Consider the following 14,972-nt stretch of genomic DNA (forward strand, 5'->3'; position numbering starts at 1 on the left):
AAAGAGGAGGTGATATGGATGCGAGTATGGACAATTCTAAAAAATTCTCATTACTGGTAATGAACTGACCTCTCTTTCTCCTGGAATGATTGTCCATATACTTGTCTACACTGTGTGCAACTCTAAAGCCATACCCTCAGACCTGCAGGTAATAATGGGTCTGCTGGGCATGCTTCTGGAATGTCACAGTGTTGGGTAAGACTCCAGGCAGCTTCCGGGCAAATAATACTTGTGGAGACATTGTGTAGGGAGGCTATAGCAGTAGCCTGGGATCTGGTGGAATGAGCTCTGACTAATGCTCTACCTTAGAGGTATCATAACAGAGCTTAGCACAATTCAATATCCAGTTGGATATTCTTTGGACTGATACTTCTACACCCATATATCTCTCAACTAAGCAAACAGATGGTGGGGGCAATTTTCTGAAAGGTTTAATTTTGTTTAGGTAGAAGGACAGAGCTTTTTCATGTCAAGGGAGAAATAAGGTTTTGGGAAGGACACTAGGAAGTTGATGTGCTCACTAAGGTGGAAATCAGTGACTATCTTAGTTAGGAACTTAGGGTGAGTCCTCAAGAATACTTTATCTGTATAAGTATATACAAAGAATACTCCAAGAGGGCTTGAATATCACCCACCCTCCTTGTTAAAGTAACCATCACCAGGAACACTGTTCATGGAGAGGTGGAGAAAGAACACATTGCCATAGGTTTAGACAGTGGCCTGATGGGAGGGGGGGGTGGGTTTATCCCAAGGCCACCGCAGCCATTGGGGCACTTTAGATGCTGGTGCATCATTGGTGATTCTTTGGGCAAAGTGACCTGGTAGCTCCCATCTCTTCTCCAGGTATGAATGGCCGTTGGCTTACAGGGAGCTCATCTGCCCTTTGACAGGTCATTTTTAGTCCTGGTGGGTGTCTACACACCCTCCTCACCCAGGCTAGCTCAGGCGGGAGCGCTGGTTTAGTTGCTGACAACCTGACCATGGAATAGGTTGTATTGATTTACATGGTACCAGATAGCAGGCCAAGAGTGGCCTGGCCTAACAGAACCATGGGAATCCTGAGAACAAAATTCAGGTCCTGTTGAGGAAGCAAGTCTATCACCAAGGGAAGCACTTTAATCGGATCTTTGAGGAATCTGAAGACTGCTGGATGAGAAAACATCAGATGTCTACCACATTATGTGCTTAAAGCCACTAAATTCACGTAGCACTTGGGGTAATGATATAATAGAGACTAATCAAGTGAAGGAAAGATTATTCTCCTACAAATTACCCAGTCTTGAACCTGGATCTGGAGAGTCCTCTTTGTCTTCAGGGGGCACTTGCAATTGCTCTAGAGCAGTGAGGGCCAATCACAGGCATGCTTCGAATTAGCTCTGCACCGTCACCAAGTGCCAAACTGATCTCTTTTCCCAGCCTGATTTGTTGTTTTCTTTTCTGCTTCCTGCCCTGTTGCTGCTGTTCTGTTCATCTCCTCCCTATTCTACCCTGTGCTACATCCAGAGGCTGTCTGTGCCACTTGCAGCACTCATGCTGTGTTGCAGGTTGGGCATCCATGCCCTAGAGGAATTTGGAACATCAGAGCTAAAGAATATGAGGCTGGGTAGCAGGGTTTAATTCCAATATCCAGGGCATGATGATACCCCTTAGCACCACAACAGATGTGGAAGCTGGTTGAGAAGATGGCAGTGTCCAAGGTGAGGACAGGGTATGTGCCAGTGATTCTAATTTACTCCACCCAGGAGAAACCTGGACTGGGAATATTAGCAACAGAGTGGATTGATGAGATGCCAAGGAATGCCCAGCATGCTTTTCCTTGACTTTCTTCTTCTCTGGTCAATGGTAACTGATGAAACTTGGTAATACTGCTGCTATCTTGGTGGTAGGAACTCTATGAACTCCAACAGTACTTTCATAGAGCCATGGAAGATTGGAATGTGTACAAAATAACTGAGGAAATGACTGAGAAGCTGGACTGTACCCATCCTTTAGCCTACATGTCAAGCCTGCACCTGGAATGCAAGTAGTCACTCAGCTAGTACAGGAGCTGACAAGACAGTTTTGAGCAGAGAGGTCAACAGCCAGGAACAAGACAGCCAGGAACAGAGGAAGCAGAACCCAGGGAACAGGAAATCAAGAACAACAAGCAGGGCCTAAGACACTAGGACCAAAATCAGGGGGTTTATCAGAAGCCAGGTAGCCATGGTCAAAGCCAGGTATGCACCCAGGTGCCAGAGTGACAAGCCAATGGTCAAGACAAAGTTGTGGACAGGACAGCAGTTGATTAAGGGCAGGAGGTCCAAGACAGGAACAAGGATGAGGGTCCAAGGCAGCAACATTCAACAATGGTATTGCTGAGAAAGGGCCCTACAGGAAACGGGAAGGTTTTATAGCCTTTCCATGAGGAGCTGGTTCACCCAAGTCACCTGATCCCCCACTGGACATCTCAAAGGAGGGCCAAGGCTAAGCTGGGGCTGTTATTTGGCCTGTTGCCTGGTGGTACTGTCTATGCAGATGGTCCAGGTTTGAAACATATGGGTCCTGACACCAACAGCCTAATGATTAGGACACTTGACCAGGGAGCAGGAGTTCCAGGTCCCAAGCCCCCTCAGCCACGGGGAGTTTGACCCATCACCTCCTCCTTCCCAGAAAAAATCTATTAACCATGGGTTAGGCATTAATCAGACACTTCTCCAGCTGACCCCAGCTGGCAGCCAGAAGTGGAAGAATGTGGGGCCAGGATGAAGCAAATAAGTGAGAAGGTGTGTGGTTTAGTGAGGTGGCTGTTGTCCTGAAACTTTGCTCCCAAAGGAGTGGAAACTTCCCCACTACTTTTCATTCATTTTATCCAATGACTATTAAAAACAAGCTGCAGTGTGCCAGCTTCAGGAGGAGGACTGGAGAGGAGGCCAAAAACTGCAGTTTTGCCGTTGTGTATGTGCCATTTAAGAATGTAAAACGAAATAGGATTTAACCTTGTTCTTTTTATGAGCAAAATAATCTACTTCCTGCAAACCCTGTGGGGTCTTTTGTGACTGGTTTGCACAGGTGTCCAGCAAGTAGGGTGCTGAAGTTATTTTTGTGGTCCCCTTATTCTCCTTAGGAACTTACTCAAATCAGTACAAAACAAAACAGGAATGACATCTAATCAGGTTGCTTTTTAGATACTGACAGGATACCTACCTTTTGTCCTTTCATGCCCATCTCTCCTTTCATCCCAGGCACTCCTTGAAGTCCTCTTTTACCCTAAAAATACATTTTTGATTAAATATTTTCTTATCATTAAAATAGTGTTCCCATAAATGATGCATACTTTGGAACTAAAAGTTTTCCAGAAGAAAGCTACTCTATTCTGTTCAGGAGGAAGCTGAAGCAGGAGAAATACTCACCTGATTAATTTTTTTTATTCATGTAGAGAGTTTAGTTCTCTCTCTATTGCACATTTTCACAATGCAGTACTAGCAGATAAACTGCAAGCCGGAACTTGACCTTTGCTTCACCTAAATTATTCCTTTCTAAGCTATCAAAAGTGGACACTGGGAAGATCTCCACTCTCAATTTCATACAAGGTAATGGGCAATAAAGAAGAAGATGCTCAGATATTTCTGTGATATGCTGCTGACCAGGGAATAAACAGATCATGAAGGATGTCTCAGTGAGAGGTGATGAATACACTCAAGTCCAACTGACATTCCTAGAGTGCCAGTCTAGCCTTGTGCTGAGTACACTCAATTCACATTAAGTGCTATGGGTGTTCAAGACATTTAGTATTGCACAGAAAATGCTTAGTACGTTTCAGTATTAGGCCCCAATTTTCTTTTCAACAGAGTACCCATGAATCTGAACTCCCAAGCCCCAAATAACGTTCCTACCAAAAGACGTGTTCTCTCTCATACAGTATGCGTATGCAGCAGAATGCCCAATGACTATGTCCAATCAACCACACAATGCCACACATCATGTGATGTGCCATTAAACAAAAAATGATTAGCAGCTCCTTTAAAACTTTGTTATTCCCATTTCCAACCCTATCAATATTGAATTACAACCAACAAATTTCAGTTCATAGTACAGTAACCTTGTAAACAAAGTACTTTAAAGTACAAGGTCTTTTTGTTATACTATATTTCAAGTCACGTAAATAAAAAAAAATATACAGTACAAGTTATTTGATTGTTATTGCTTGTTTTCTACTGATTTAATGTAATTTGTACAAATGCAGGACTATGTTTTATTACAGGTCCTCATGTGGTATTGGTGAATGAGCCATGTTTTGGGAAGTTACTGATCAACCATATGTTTTCCTAACTGCTCTGAGCTCAGTCCCAGTGAGTGTGGTAGTTCAGCCTTTTACTGCGCTGTTTTTTATATCGGGTTTGACCGCATGTTTATTGAGGTCAATAGCAAAGTTTCAAGTGATTTTAATACTGCTGGATAAAGTAATGAAGAAAAAATTAAGTGCAAATTTATTTTCATTCATGGGGTTTTTTTTCTGGATAATTTTACATATTTACTGTCTCCACTGCCTCTGTTTTAAAGTAATAGCCCTGTGCTAAGTTTAAAGACCCATGATAAAGATTCAATGTGAATCAAAGGTATACATGCAGGAGTTCAGTTTATTAGTGATTTATCTTAGGGAATAATCTATGCTTATGACAAACTGTTTTTTACATATTAAGGGCTAGATTCTATTCCACCTATTAGGCACTTAAGTGAACTTAGTTGCCTAAGTGCTCTCCTGTTCAATCTTGCTTGAGTCCCTGAAAAAACTGTTAATACAAGATGTAAGCAGGTCATCCTCTTCCTCTTCACTAGTTTTTGTGACTCAATCTTAAGGGTCACTGTGTTACAAAAGTCTATGAATTAATGTATTTTTCAGAATTTAAGAGTGGAACAGAATCACGTTTAGGCCTCCTCTATATTCATAGATTCATAGGTTGTAAGGCTGGAAGGGACCTTGGAAGATCATCAGGTCCAGCCCCCTGCACAAGACCACAAGCAGGAAAGACAACTGAGGTCAGGTGACCCCAGCAAGGTGACCATCCAGTCTCCTCTTGAAGATTTCCAGGGTAGGCGATTGCACCACCTCTGGAGGGAGCTTATTCAACAGTCTGGACACCCTAGTTGTGAAATCGTTTTTCCCAATGTGGAGCCTGAAACGGTCTTCCAGGAGTTTGTCACCATTACTCCTAGCTTTCCCCAAGGGTGCCCTGGTAAACAGTTGTTCACTGAGCCCTTGATGTACAGTATATGTTACAGTATAACTGGTTAACTACACAATTTCCTTAAGGCTAGCTATGTGTGCAAAGTAACTATCATGCCATAAAATGCTCCAACCATCTATAAAGTTAGACCTCAAAAATGTGTACTACCTTTATAACTGGTTGCTATTAAGCTTTAATCTGCAGGTGTAGCAGGGTCTTCTCTGAGGCTGGGAGCCCTGTCAGCTAACAGAGCAGCTAACTATGCCCAGCATGGGCTGGGAGTCCAACAACTGAGGGGACTCTCAGCCCCAGAAAGTAGTTGACACTGGGATAGCAGCATAGAGACCCACAGTCCCGCAGCTGCAGATGCTGGGTCCCGGGACCCAGCTGGATCCTGGCAGCCGAGGGGTGCGGCTGCCCCAAGGGCATTTGATCCCATGATGACTTTACCTAGTCCTAAATCTTTATTCATGCAAACAGTTAAGCTATGTCCTTAAATCTGGAGTAGTCCCACTGCTTCAGTATGATTCCTAATCACAATAAAACACATGGTTAAATGCTTGTAGAATGGAAGGTTTTGGAACAAAACTAGGGCTGCAGCAAAATTTCTGGGGAAGGAAATAGGACTCTTTGCATTACATAGAACTGCAAAAGGCAAAACAAGTATGACCACAAGTTAAGAAGAATTAAAATTCATAATTGCTTTGGAAGAAACAGCTTTGTATGTTTGAATAAATTCCCACATTATGTTTATTTCACTGTTTTCTGTTTTAAAATGCTCTGCTCACAATTAGAGTGCTAGAGCCAGAGAACTCTGTACAAAGCTGAAAACAATAAATTCTCTCCTAGCTTTTGTATGAAATGATTTCTCCTTAATTTGCGCTAAATTTATGCAGCAATAGCTAGATTTTTCTGCACAAAAAGTATGTACATAGACTTTCAGATAAATCGATCACTTGTGCACCTGTTGGGCTAAATAATTAACCCCTTCACTACTGGATTACTTTTAATTACCATAACAATGTGACTCTTGCTTTAGGGGTACCTGAGGAGAGCAGGAACAGATAGGATGGTTTTAGCAGCCATGTTTAAGACGTCTTAATGAGTAAGGCTATTCATAATGAAGGTTGCAGCATTTGGATTTTCATAACAGGGAAGAATCAGGAAATTATGGCAGCTGGGTGGTACACAGGAAATAAGTTAGGATTTGGTAGGTGGAAGAGGTTTTGCCCTTGTGCATTGCAAATGACAAATGTCATCACAAGTAAGAGGAGAATGGGAACACTGGGCTGCAGGATTTGGTAAAATGTGGCCCATGGGAAGGAAGGTGGGGGTACCTGATTGGGGTAAGGCTGGGCAAACTGAAGGGGAAGGAAAAAGAAGTTGGAGAATACCTGAAAATGCAGTAGGATCATGATGAATAATAGCAGACAAGAGGGGCATGGGGACAATATAATGTGGAAGTGGGTGGGGGTGGCTGTAGGCTTGGGGAAGGGAAGGGGGGGAGGGACATGATGGAGAATATGGACACTGAAGTGGAAATAAGTAGGGATTGAGTAACTGTGGGCAAGGAGGGAGGCTAATCCTGCAGGTCTGTTAATAGATTAGAGCCAAGAATGGAGAGCACTGTGAAGGAGGAGCAGCAGGAAGCTATGGAAGAATACTTGATGAGTTGAGAAACGAGACAGGGAAGTAGCAGTGACTGGGAGGTCAGTGAGTACAGTAGTTCTGGGTAGTGGCATGCACTCCCACCCTGCATACACTGGAAAGGACTCAAGTTCATCCCCTTCTTGGAGTTTCCTTAATAAACAGAAACTTCCTATTAGACCTTGACTCTTTGTAGATTGCTCTCTGAAGGACCCCTCTGGCTTCCTCCCCCGGAAAAAGATGATAAAGTTTGGATTGGAGCACAATGAGCCCACCTCCTCAGACTGCCAGGGTGAATCAGCTTAGGAGCCCCACATCTCTATCTCCATCTGATCCTAGAAGCTCAGACCTCATTGAGATCTGGGAGGGAGGAATTGAAAGAGCAGCTGTGAAACTGGGGTTTCAGAACATCCCTTTGTTTAGGTAGCAATGTTACCTATCAAGATGGAAATGTTGACAGTCACTAGCAAAATGGAAAGATTAACTTACATTACTTGCCAACCTTGTACAGCAGGCTTAAAACAAAATAAATAAGGCCACATGGTTTTTTTTTTAAATCTGCCTAAACTGCTATGCTGAAACGGACTCTTTTTGATGTATTTTGAAACCTTAGAGACTTCTTCCTTTCTTTTAAAGCCTATTGCAGGTGTTAAGACACCAAAAAAAGGCTTCTGAAAAAAGCACTGTAAATCTTAAATTTAAACTTAGCTGAGTGTCAGGCAAAGATGTATTAAAGTTGTTTTTTTCCAGTGAACTAAAAATATACATGATAAAGGTACTTACAGGCAATCCATCTTTACCAGGGATGCCCTGAAAGACAACAACTATTTTAGAAAGGAGAACAGAACATATACAAAGTAGAAAAATGAGATGAAAATAATTAACTACATCTTGATGGCCAATTTATGCTGTGAGAAAATACCAAAATGGAATGATGTTCCATTATCATGTAATGGATGCATGTGTTGCACTATCATGTAACACAATGTATTTACATTTAACTGGGGCCATGCTGTATTTATGATCACAAAGGGAAGACCAATCTATAACATATTATGTGAACCAAAAATTCACATTGTATAAATCCCTGTAACTTCAAAAGCTGCCATCCAGTGTTTCTTAAAATGGTAACTGCTGCTGCTGGGAAGTTGGCAAACACAGCAGCAGTTTTGTATGTTGTATACCCTTTTGGCCCTATTCTCTGTGGCTGGGCATTTTGTGTATTTGTCTGTGTTGTGCTAAGAGCATGAAAGGCTACTATTCTGATCTGGTAAGGTTAGACACCCACTTTGCCAAGGTTAGAAACCTGCACTGGCACTGCACAGTGTGCAGGGTAGTGAAGGATTAGCCCTTCATCTGTATGTGAGGAACAGATATTGGCTTTTCTAAATGACATGATTTGCTTCAACCAAGATGCAGTACTTACAGGTTGGCCATCTTGCCCAGGTTTGCCTGGGAGTCCAGGAGGTCCTTGAATCCCTGTCTGCATTTCTTTCAGTCTTGACTTTCCTGGGGACCCTGCGGGGCCTTGAACTCCTTTTTGACCTTTCTCACCTTTTTGACCCTAAAAAAAGATAAAAGATACAATTATATGCTTTATTACCTTCCCCTATTATTATTACTTTTTTAACATCTACATTGCTATAGTAATTGCTGTGCAAACCTACTACTGGTTAGCCTTAATGCCCATCTTGGGTGTGTGGGGAGAAGGGTCACAGGAGAGGTGTGACATGAGGAGAGATACAACAGTGGAGAACATTTTATTCTATCCCAGCCTGACAGAGGGAGTTTCTAGCAGGTAAAGAAGACTGATCTCTGTCCAAATGCTGTTTATGTAGTTTTTCTAATGATTCTGCATAAAAACCAGTGAAAGCAAGGGTCTCCTCCCTCCCTGCTACCTACAGCAGCATCCATTACTTTGAGCCAGAGAATTAAGTTCCTTCCAACCCACTCTCCTGCAGTCCTCAGGATGCTTGCTTTCGTGGCTGCCCAGTAGCCTAGCCTCTACAAGATGGGGCTTTCAGTTCCACCTGGTTTGTCATTAGGGTGATTTGGCTGCTGTCCTGTGATGTAGGATATTAGAGTTTAAATCCTCTTAGAAGGGAAAGACTGATTTGCGTATGGTGAAAACAGCCACTTAAGTCATTTTAGTGGATAAGCATGGCTCAGCCATTACACAAGGCAAAATAGAGTTTCTTTGCATGACTTAGATCAGAGGTGCTCAACCTCTAGCACATGAAGTCATGTCATCTCACCCATGGGTCTTGCCACAGGTCCAAAAACTTGGGGTGAGGAGAGCAGTGGCATGGTTCATTGAAGCTCCCCAATGCCAAATTTCTGGACCTGTGGGGAGTCCTCTGTACGCCAGATTACATTGCTCTGTGTACTAGATTGCACTGCTATAAAGTAGTGCTGGTGCACAGGGGTCAGGCTGGCATGTGGCCAGACCTAGCATGCAGCATGCTGGATCTCATATGCGAGATCAAGACATACATGTTGTTGAGCCAGCACATGTAGTCAGGCCAGCACACCGGACTGAACCCATGGACTTACCCTGCACATTATCTCAACACACAGATCCAGCCTGTGGTCTGGCACCACATCACACATCTGGCCCATGTGCCCAGAAGGTTAGGCACAACTGACCTAGATGGCTAAAAACTGCACAAGTGACACTTGCACAGTGAAACAAAATTCTGTCCATGGTATGTAAGAGTTCAACATGAGTTCCTAGTATGATATTGTAGCTAACAGTCCTTGAATCTGTAAATAGGGGCATATCAAGCAGGAATAGGGAAGTGGTATTATCTCTGTAGATGACAATAGTGAGACCATTGCTGGCATACTATGTCCACTTTTGTGTTCACACATCAAAGAAGAAGAAAATTGGGAAAGTGTTCAAAAACATCTGCAAAAATTATTCTAAGTCTGGGAAAAAAGTCTTATGTTGACAGATTTAAGAAACTATACCAGTAAGCCTTTAAATTAAGACTAAATACCTTTTTAAGAGATATGATATAGCTTAAATAGAAATAACAGACTTGATGCAGAGATTGTGTGTGAGGTTATTTGGCTTATCCTATGTAGAAGGACAAGATGGTTCCTTCTGGCCTTAACGGGCCTTTGTACACACAACAAAATTGGCCTTTAAAGTGGCTTAAATGCTCTTTTCCACCACTTCAATAGCATTGCTACTGACACACTTGGCAACGCATTCCGCTTTAAATGACTTTGTAACGTAGCAAGGTAAAACCCCTCCGAGGTGTTTTAGTTTGCTACCTAACAAAGTGCAATGGTGCACAGGGCGCTGGAAAGTAACGTGCTCAGGGAAGCTCAGGCCTGGCGGGCTTCCAATGCCCTGTGCACCGTCCCCGCTGCCTTCTGCTGCTGCCAGCACACCCAGCTGCCATCCTGCCATCTTGCTGCTCTGCCCCAGGGACAAGCCAGCCACTCCCAGGTGGCCCCAGGTGGCGGAAAGGTGGCAGGGATGGTGCATGGGGCACTGGAGCCTACCTGCTTTTCCTAAGGTGGGGCGAGGGGCAGGGCAGAGAACTGCTAGTGGGCCAAGTGGCCCCTGAGCTGTGGGGGACCGCGGTCCTTCCCTCCATGGTGGCAGCACCCTCCAAGCGGCACCTGCCCATTGGCACCCAGCCCAGGTGTTCCCGGAGTGGCGGGGCGCCGGCCCTGCGGAAGGAAGCACTGGGCCCCACGCAGCTCAGGCAGGCAGGCTCTGGGAGAAGAAAAATCAGGCTCCTTACTGCTTCCCCCCACCACCCAGTCAAGCCTGCCTACATGAGCTGCTGCCAGGTCATGCAGTCCCTGAGCTCCATGGGGCCTGGTGCTTCTCTCTGTGGTGGCAGTGTCCCCCAGGACTGTTTGGGCTGGGTGCTAGTGGGCAGGTGCCATCTGGGGGACGCTGCTGCCGCAGAGGGAAGCACTGGGCCCCACACAGCTCAGCTTATCACCCCATCCCTCTACTGCAGGAGGGGCAGGTAAACGGGGGGAGGGGGGGAACGAGAAGGATTGGGCCCCATCATCTGTGTACATGCAACGGGGGTTTAGTGCTCCCTACATTGAAACAGTGGAAATGGCGAGTTTAAAAAAAAAACACCATTTCAATTTAGGGAGAATTAAACCCCCTTTGTGTGTACAAGCACTCAACATGTATAGATTAATGGCTCTACACACTGCTTGAGTCATAAGAAGTAAAAATTGTAAGTAATCCTATGTAAATTCTTAAATGAAATCTTAAAGCTTAAATGAATCCCTGTGTCTAACTGCCATGACCAATCTCTAAACTACCCTGTCACCATTCATTACAACCCGCCACTATCAGCACTAGGACTGACAGAAAGAGCAGGTAAAAGGCAGCAATACATTGCTAACTGAAATATATCATATCACATCATAGCCATCCTCCTGAACTCTGCATTTGTTGGTAAGTGAGCTCAGTGTACGTTGTACTGCAATTTCAAACCATAACAGAGTGAAGTAAGAATGAAGAGTAGTGCTTAGTCTAAAAGATACACAGGTAAGGACATGGGGAGGGACAGCATTAAGTTAGTGGATAGGTAATCCTGAGTACTTCTGGATGAGGGTATGGTGATTAATAAAATTGCTAATACTATTTGAAACTCTGGCAGCATACCATTTAGGATTTGCAGTTATTTGGCTCACCTCAATAGAGGCTGAAATAGTCCACTCATTTATGGGGTAGTAGGTCAAGACACCTAATTTAATATTCAATGCTGTGTTACATTTAAGACCACATACTTCATTAGGCACTATATTTAGCAAGGCTTTAGGTAATCACAGAGCTGCAATACCCCCATAAAATGTGTCCCTCCCCACCATGTGGGATCAGCTTTGCTCTACATAACAGTAGGTCTGTCCCTTTGTGGTAGTTGGCAGTGGCAGGGGCATTAGACTGAAGCAGTCGTTCTGCTCAAGAGATCATAAAACCTGACACTGCTCCTAGCCCCATGTGAGCTGTATGGCAGTGAGGGAAAAGTCCTTTCCCCTCCCCCTCCTGCTCCTGGGCAGGCGCAAAGAGGATCATTTTTGCCAAATGCAGTCTGATTGAAAAAAATGAATTTTAAGTGCCTGATTAGCCTCTGTGCTTTATAAAGGATTTATGGATACTGGCCTAGGCACTGACATGATGTCATTAACTTAATTCCTGATTAAATTATTCCAAGCGCTTTGTTGTATCATCAAGGAAGCACTAGCCAATGTCCAGGATAATTGATGCTGGTACATAGAAATAATCTAATTTTCTCTAGCATCTAATTTTCTGAAAATGCACAATTCCCCATGTCATATTGGCGGACTCCCATACGGAACACATTGTTCTTTTTTGAAGTTCAGCTGAGATATGTAAATTGGGCAGTCTTCAGATACTCCTTATTTTTAGCTGCCATTTTTTAAACTGAATGTAATGCCCATGCATGAAGCTGATGGCTGGGCATAAACTGTATTTATCCAAGCAGTTGCAACAACAGTGACAAGCTTCCCCACGGTGTCTTACTGGCATGCCTCGCTCTTGGCCTAGAGTGGAAGGAGCATGCTGTCTTGTGGTAAAAAACAAAACAAAACCACTGTGCCCAATCAAGACTTAGCCTTTGTGTTGTGATTGCCAAGAAGGTTGCCATTTACCAGTCAGTGGATTTCTTTTAATTTAATGTTGCTATTTTTTAATTTCTTAGAGGTCAGCAATATATTAATGAATAATATACATTTGTTAACCTGCACTAGGCACTTCTTAGGAAAGCATCCAGGGTTGGCATCTGCTGTTCGTACTCAGGCCAAATACCAATTGATTTCTATTAGCCCAACCCCTCCACTTTTGAGCATTAAGCTGCTGTGGATGATCATTTGTTTGTGCGAGTACATTTAAGGGGATCCCTTGCTTAAACTAGCCAAGAAATTTCAGATGTGCTGTTGGTAGTTACTGAATGAAATGGGTGTATCCTTTTTTAAACATCATGAAAAACATCATAACATAGTAAAGTATACTGGGAACAACACAAGTGGCTTTCAAATCCATGTAAGCTTTTTGCCACCTCTCCCAGCAATTTCAGCAGTTTAAAACAAAAGGTTATGGCACAGATGCTGGAAGATGGTAATATGTTCACAGTTCTAAAGAGACATACATTTCAGATCTGTACTCCTCAAAAGAGGCTTGGCTTTGATAATGCAGTTTGAGTCCATCTTCTATCACTTAACACAGCTACATGTTAAACAGGATCTTTATCTGTATACTATACTTTGTGAGCTAACTCAAGATGGCCTTTAAAGAAAAAGCACCATTCTATGGCAATGGTTCTCAACCTTTTCGTATTCAAGGCACTGCTTGGAAAATGCCAGCTCTTAGCTTCCACTTGTTTGTTGACTATGCAAAAATAATAGGCCAATTCTGTTGCAAAGATCTCAGAAAGACCACAGCAGGTCAGAATGTTTTTGACACTGTGGATTCCTATTTGAAATTTCTGCATTCATTTTTTGAATCAAGTGTATGTGTTTTCACACCAAATATTGTAAGGGTACCCCTATGGTACCCTTAAAAGTATCTCACAGTACCCCATGATGCTGTGGTGTCCTGGTTGAGAATCACTGCTTTAGACGCTCCTGTTTTGGTCTTAGCCCTAGGGTGAGCAGACAGATGCACACACCTTATACAGCTTTATACAAATAACCCAGGTACTCCAAAAATAACCCTGGATGACACAGCTACTTCTATGGAATGTGACAAGGGGTCGGTAGGTCCTCTGGCATCCCACAGTGCTCCCAGTGTGGGGAGGGAGGAGCATTCTCAAGACTGTGCAGCCCTCCGTTGCATGTCCTGACTGGACAGCATGCTACTGCATAGTGTTTCAGTGATTTTAAAGCACTCCAGCTTCAGGGCACACTTGGGGCCCTATATCTGTCTGCAGCTGAAACTCTGAATTTTTTAAGCACCTCAGAGTGTAGTGGCATTTAAAGTACTTCACAAGTTACACTTATGCATAGCCTTATGTTGGTCCTTCCCCGCCACCCGCATTTCTTCCTTTAATCAAAACTATCAATAATCCAAATTGACTATATGGCTTTCCCATCTATTAACAAATACTGCAAACCCAATATGAACTGAAAATTTTGGATCTAGATTTAAACCTTCCTATGATTTGAATGGGCTTGTATCCATTGTTGCTATTAGAGGACATTTCAATTACGTATATAAATAAAAGGACATCAAAAAAAGATTTAGTAAACTGGAAAGAATGTAAGTACCAACTCATGAAAGCACTTAGTTATATGGGTAAGTCTTTTCCTGAGCTGGTGCCAAAATGAGAAACTAAATCATAAAGCAGCTACACTGACCTTTTCTCTGCTCGCTTCTTGCAAAATATGAGCTCCAGAACCAACTTCTGGCTTTAAGATTTCCTGAGTATCAATGGTAGCTTCATTTTCATGTTGATCATTTCCTTCATCATCTGAACCTAAATAAAATCATAATTATAAGAACGTGTGAAAGAGAGAACACACTATGGACATTTTTCAGGAAAGAGCGAGAGCATACAGATACAGGATAGGAATGAAAATACCTGGTACTGGACAAAGAATATACGAACAGGAAGACAGCAGGAAATAAGGGCAAACTCAAGGCAGAAGCAAAAGGAAAGAAAAAAACCCTCTGTACTGTGAAAGAGAGAAGGTTAGAATTAAATAAAAATAGTCATTCTAAAAACATTGAAAGGTAGAAAAGAAGTGGGGGAGAGGGGAAATAGAGGAGAAAGAGAAAAGGGAAAAGTGGAAAGAGACGTGTAGACAGGGAAGTACTGTGGAGATGAGGAACATAAAAAGTGAACTAAATAATCTTGCATCATCTTCTCACCTTATTTTCCACCATACTGGTTAAAAATAAGATGTGTGCAGCAAGCTGAGGTGAAGGAGATGCTTCAACCCTTGGATCTTACTCCCCCTATTACTCACCTGGTCACTAGTTATTGCTGTTATGCAGCTGTTTTCTTGCTACAGAAGGATTGGGTTCCTCTTTATTTCTCGTTCTGCTGGGGTAGATCTAAGGGGGAGGATTCAGTAGCTCAGATACACCTCCCCCCCCCCCCCCCCCCCTTTTTCTTC

The 14,972-nt window shown here is 43.1% G+C and overlaps 1 protein-coding gene across 4 annotated transcripts in view; it reads right to left on the reverse strand.

The window, feature by feature from the left end:
* COL15A1 (collagen type XV alpha 1 chain) overlaps positions 1–14,972 on the reverse strand; it is a 337,165-nt gene that overhangs the window by 137,012 nt on the left and 185,181 nt on the right. For all 4 annotated transcript variants that reach the window (XM_006018966.2, XM_025198310.1, XM_025198313.1 and 1 more), the window contains 4 exons: positions 14,211–14,329; positions 8,278–8,415; positions 7,635–7,661; positions 3,184–3,246 (listed from right to left, as the gene is read on the reverse strand). In XM_006018966.2, the coding sequence (XP_006019028.1) occupies positions 3,184–3,246; positions 7,635–7,661; positions 8,278–8,415; positions 14,211–14,329 (347 nt within the window). The remainder of the gene's footprint in view (positions 1–3,183; positions 3,247–7,634; positions 7,662–8,277; positions 8,416–14,210; positions 14,330–14,972) is intronic.

This window comes from Alligator sinensis, unplaced genomic scaffold, assembly GCF_000455745.1.
Source record: "Alligator sinensis unplaced genomic scaffold, ASM45574v1 scaffold428_1, whole genome shotgun sequence".
Lineage (NCBI taxonomy): Eukaryota > Metazoa > Chordata > Crocodylia > Alligatoridae > Alligator > Alligator sinensis.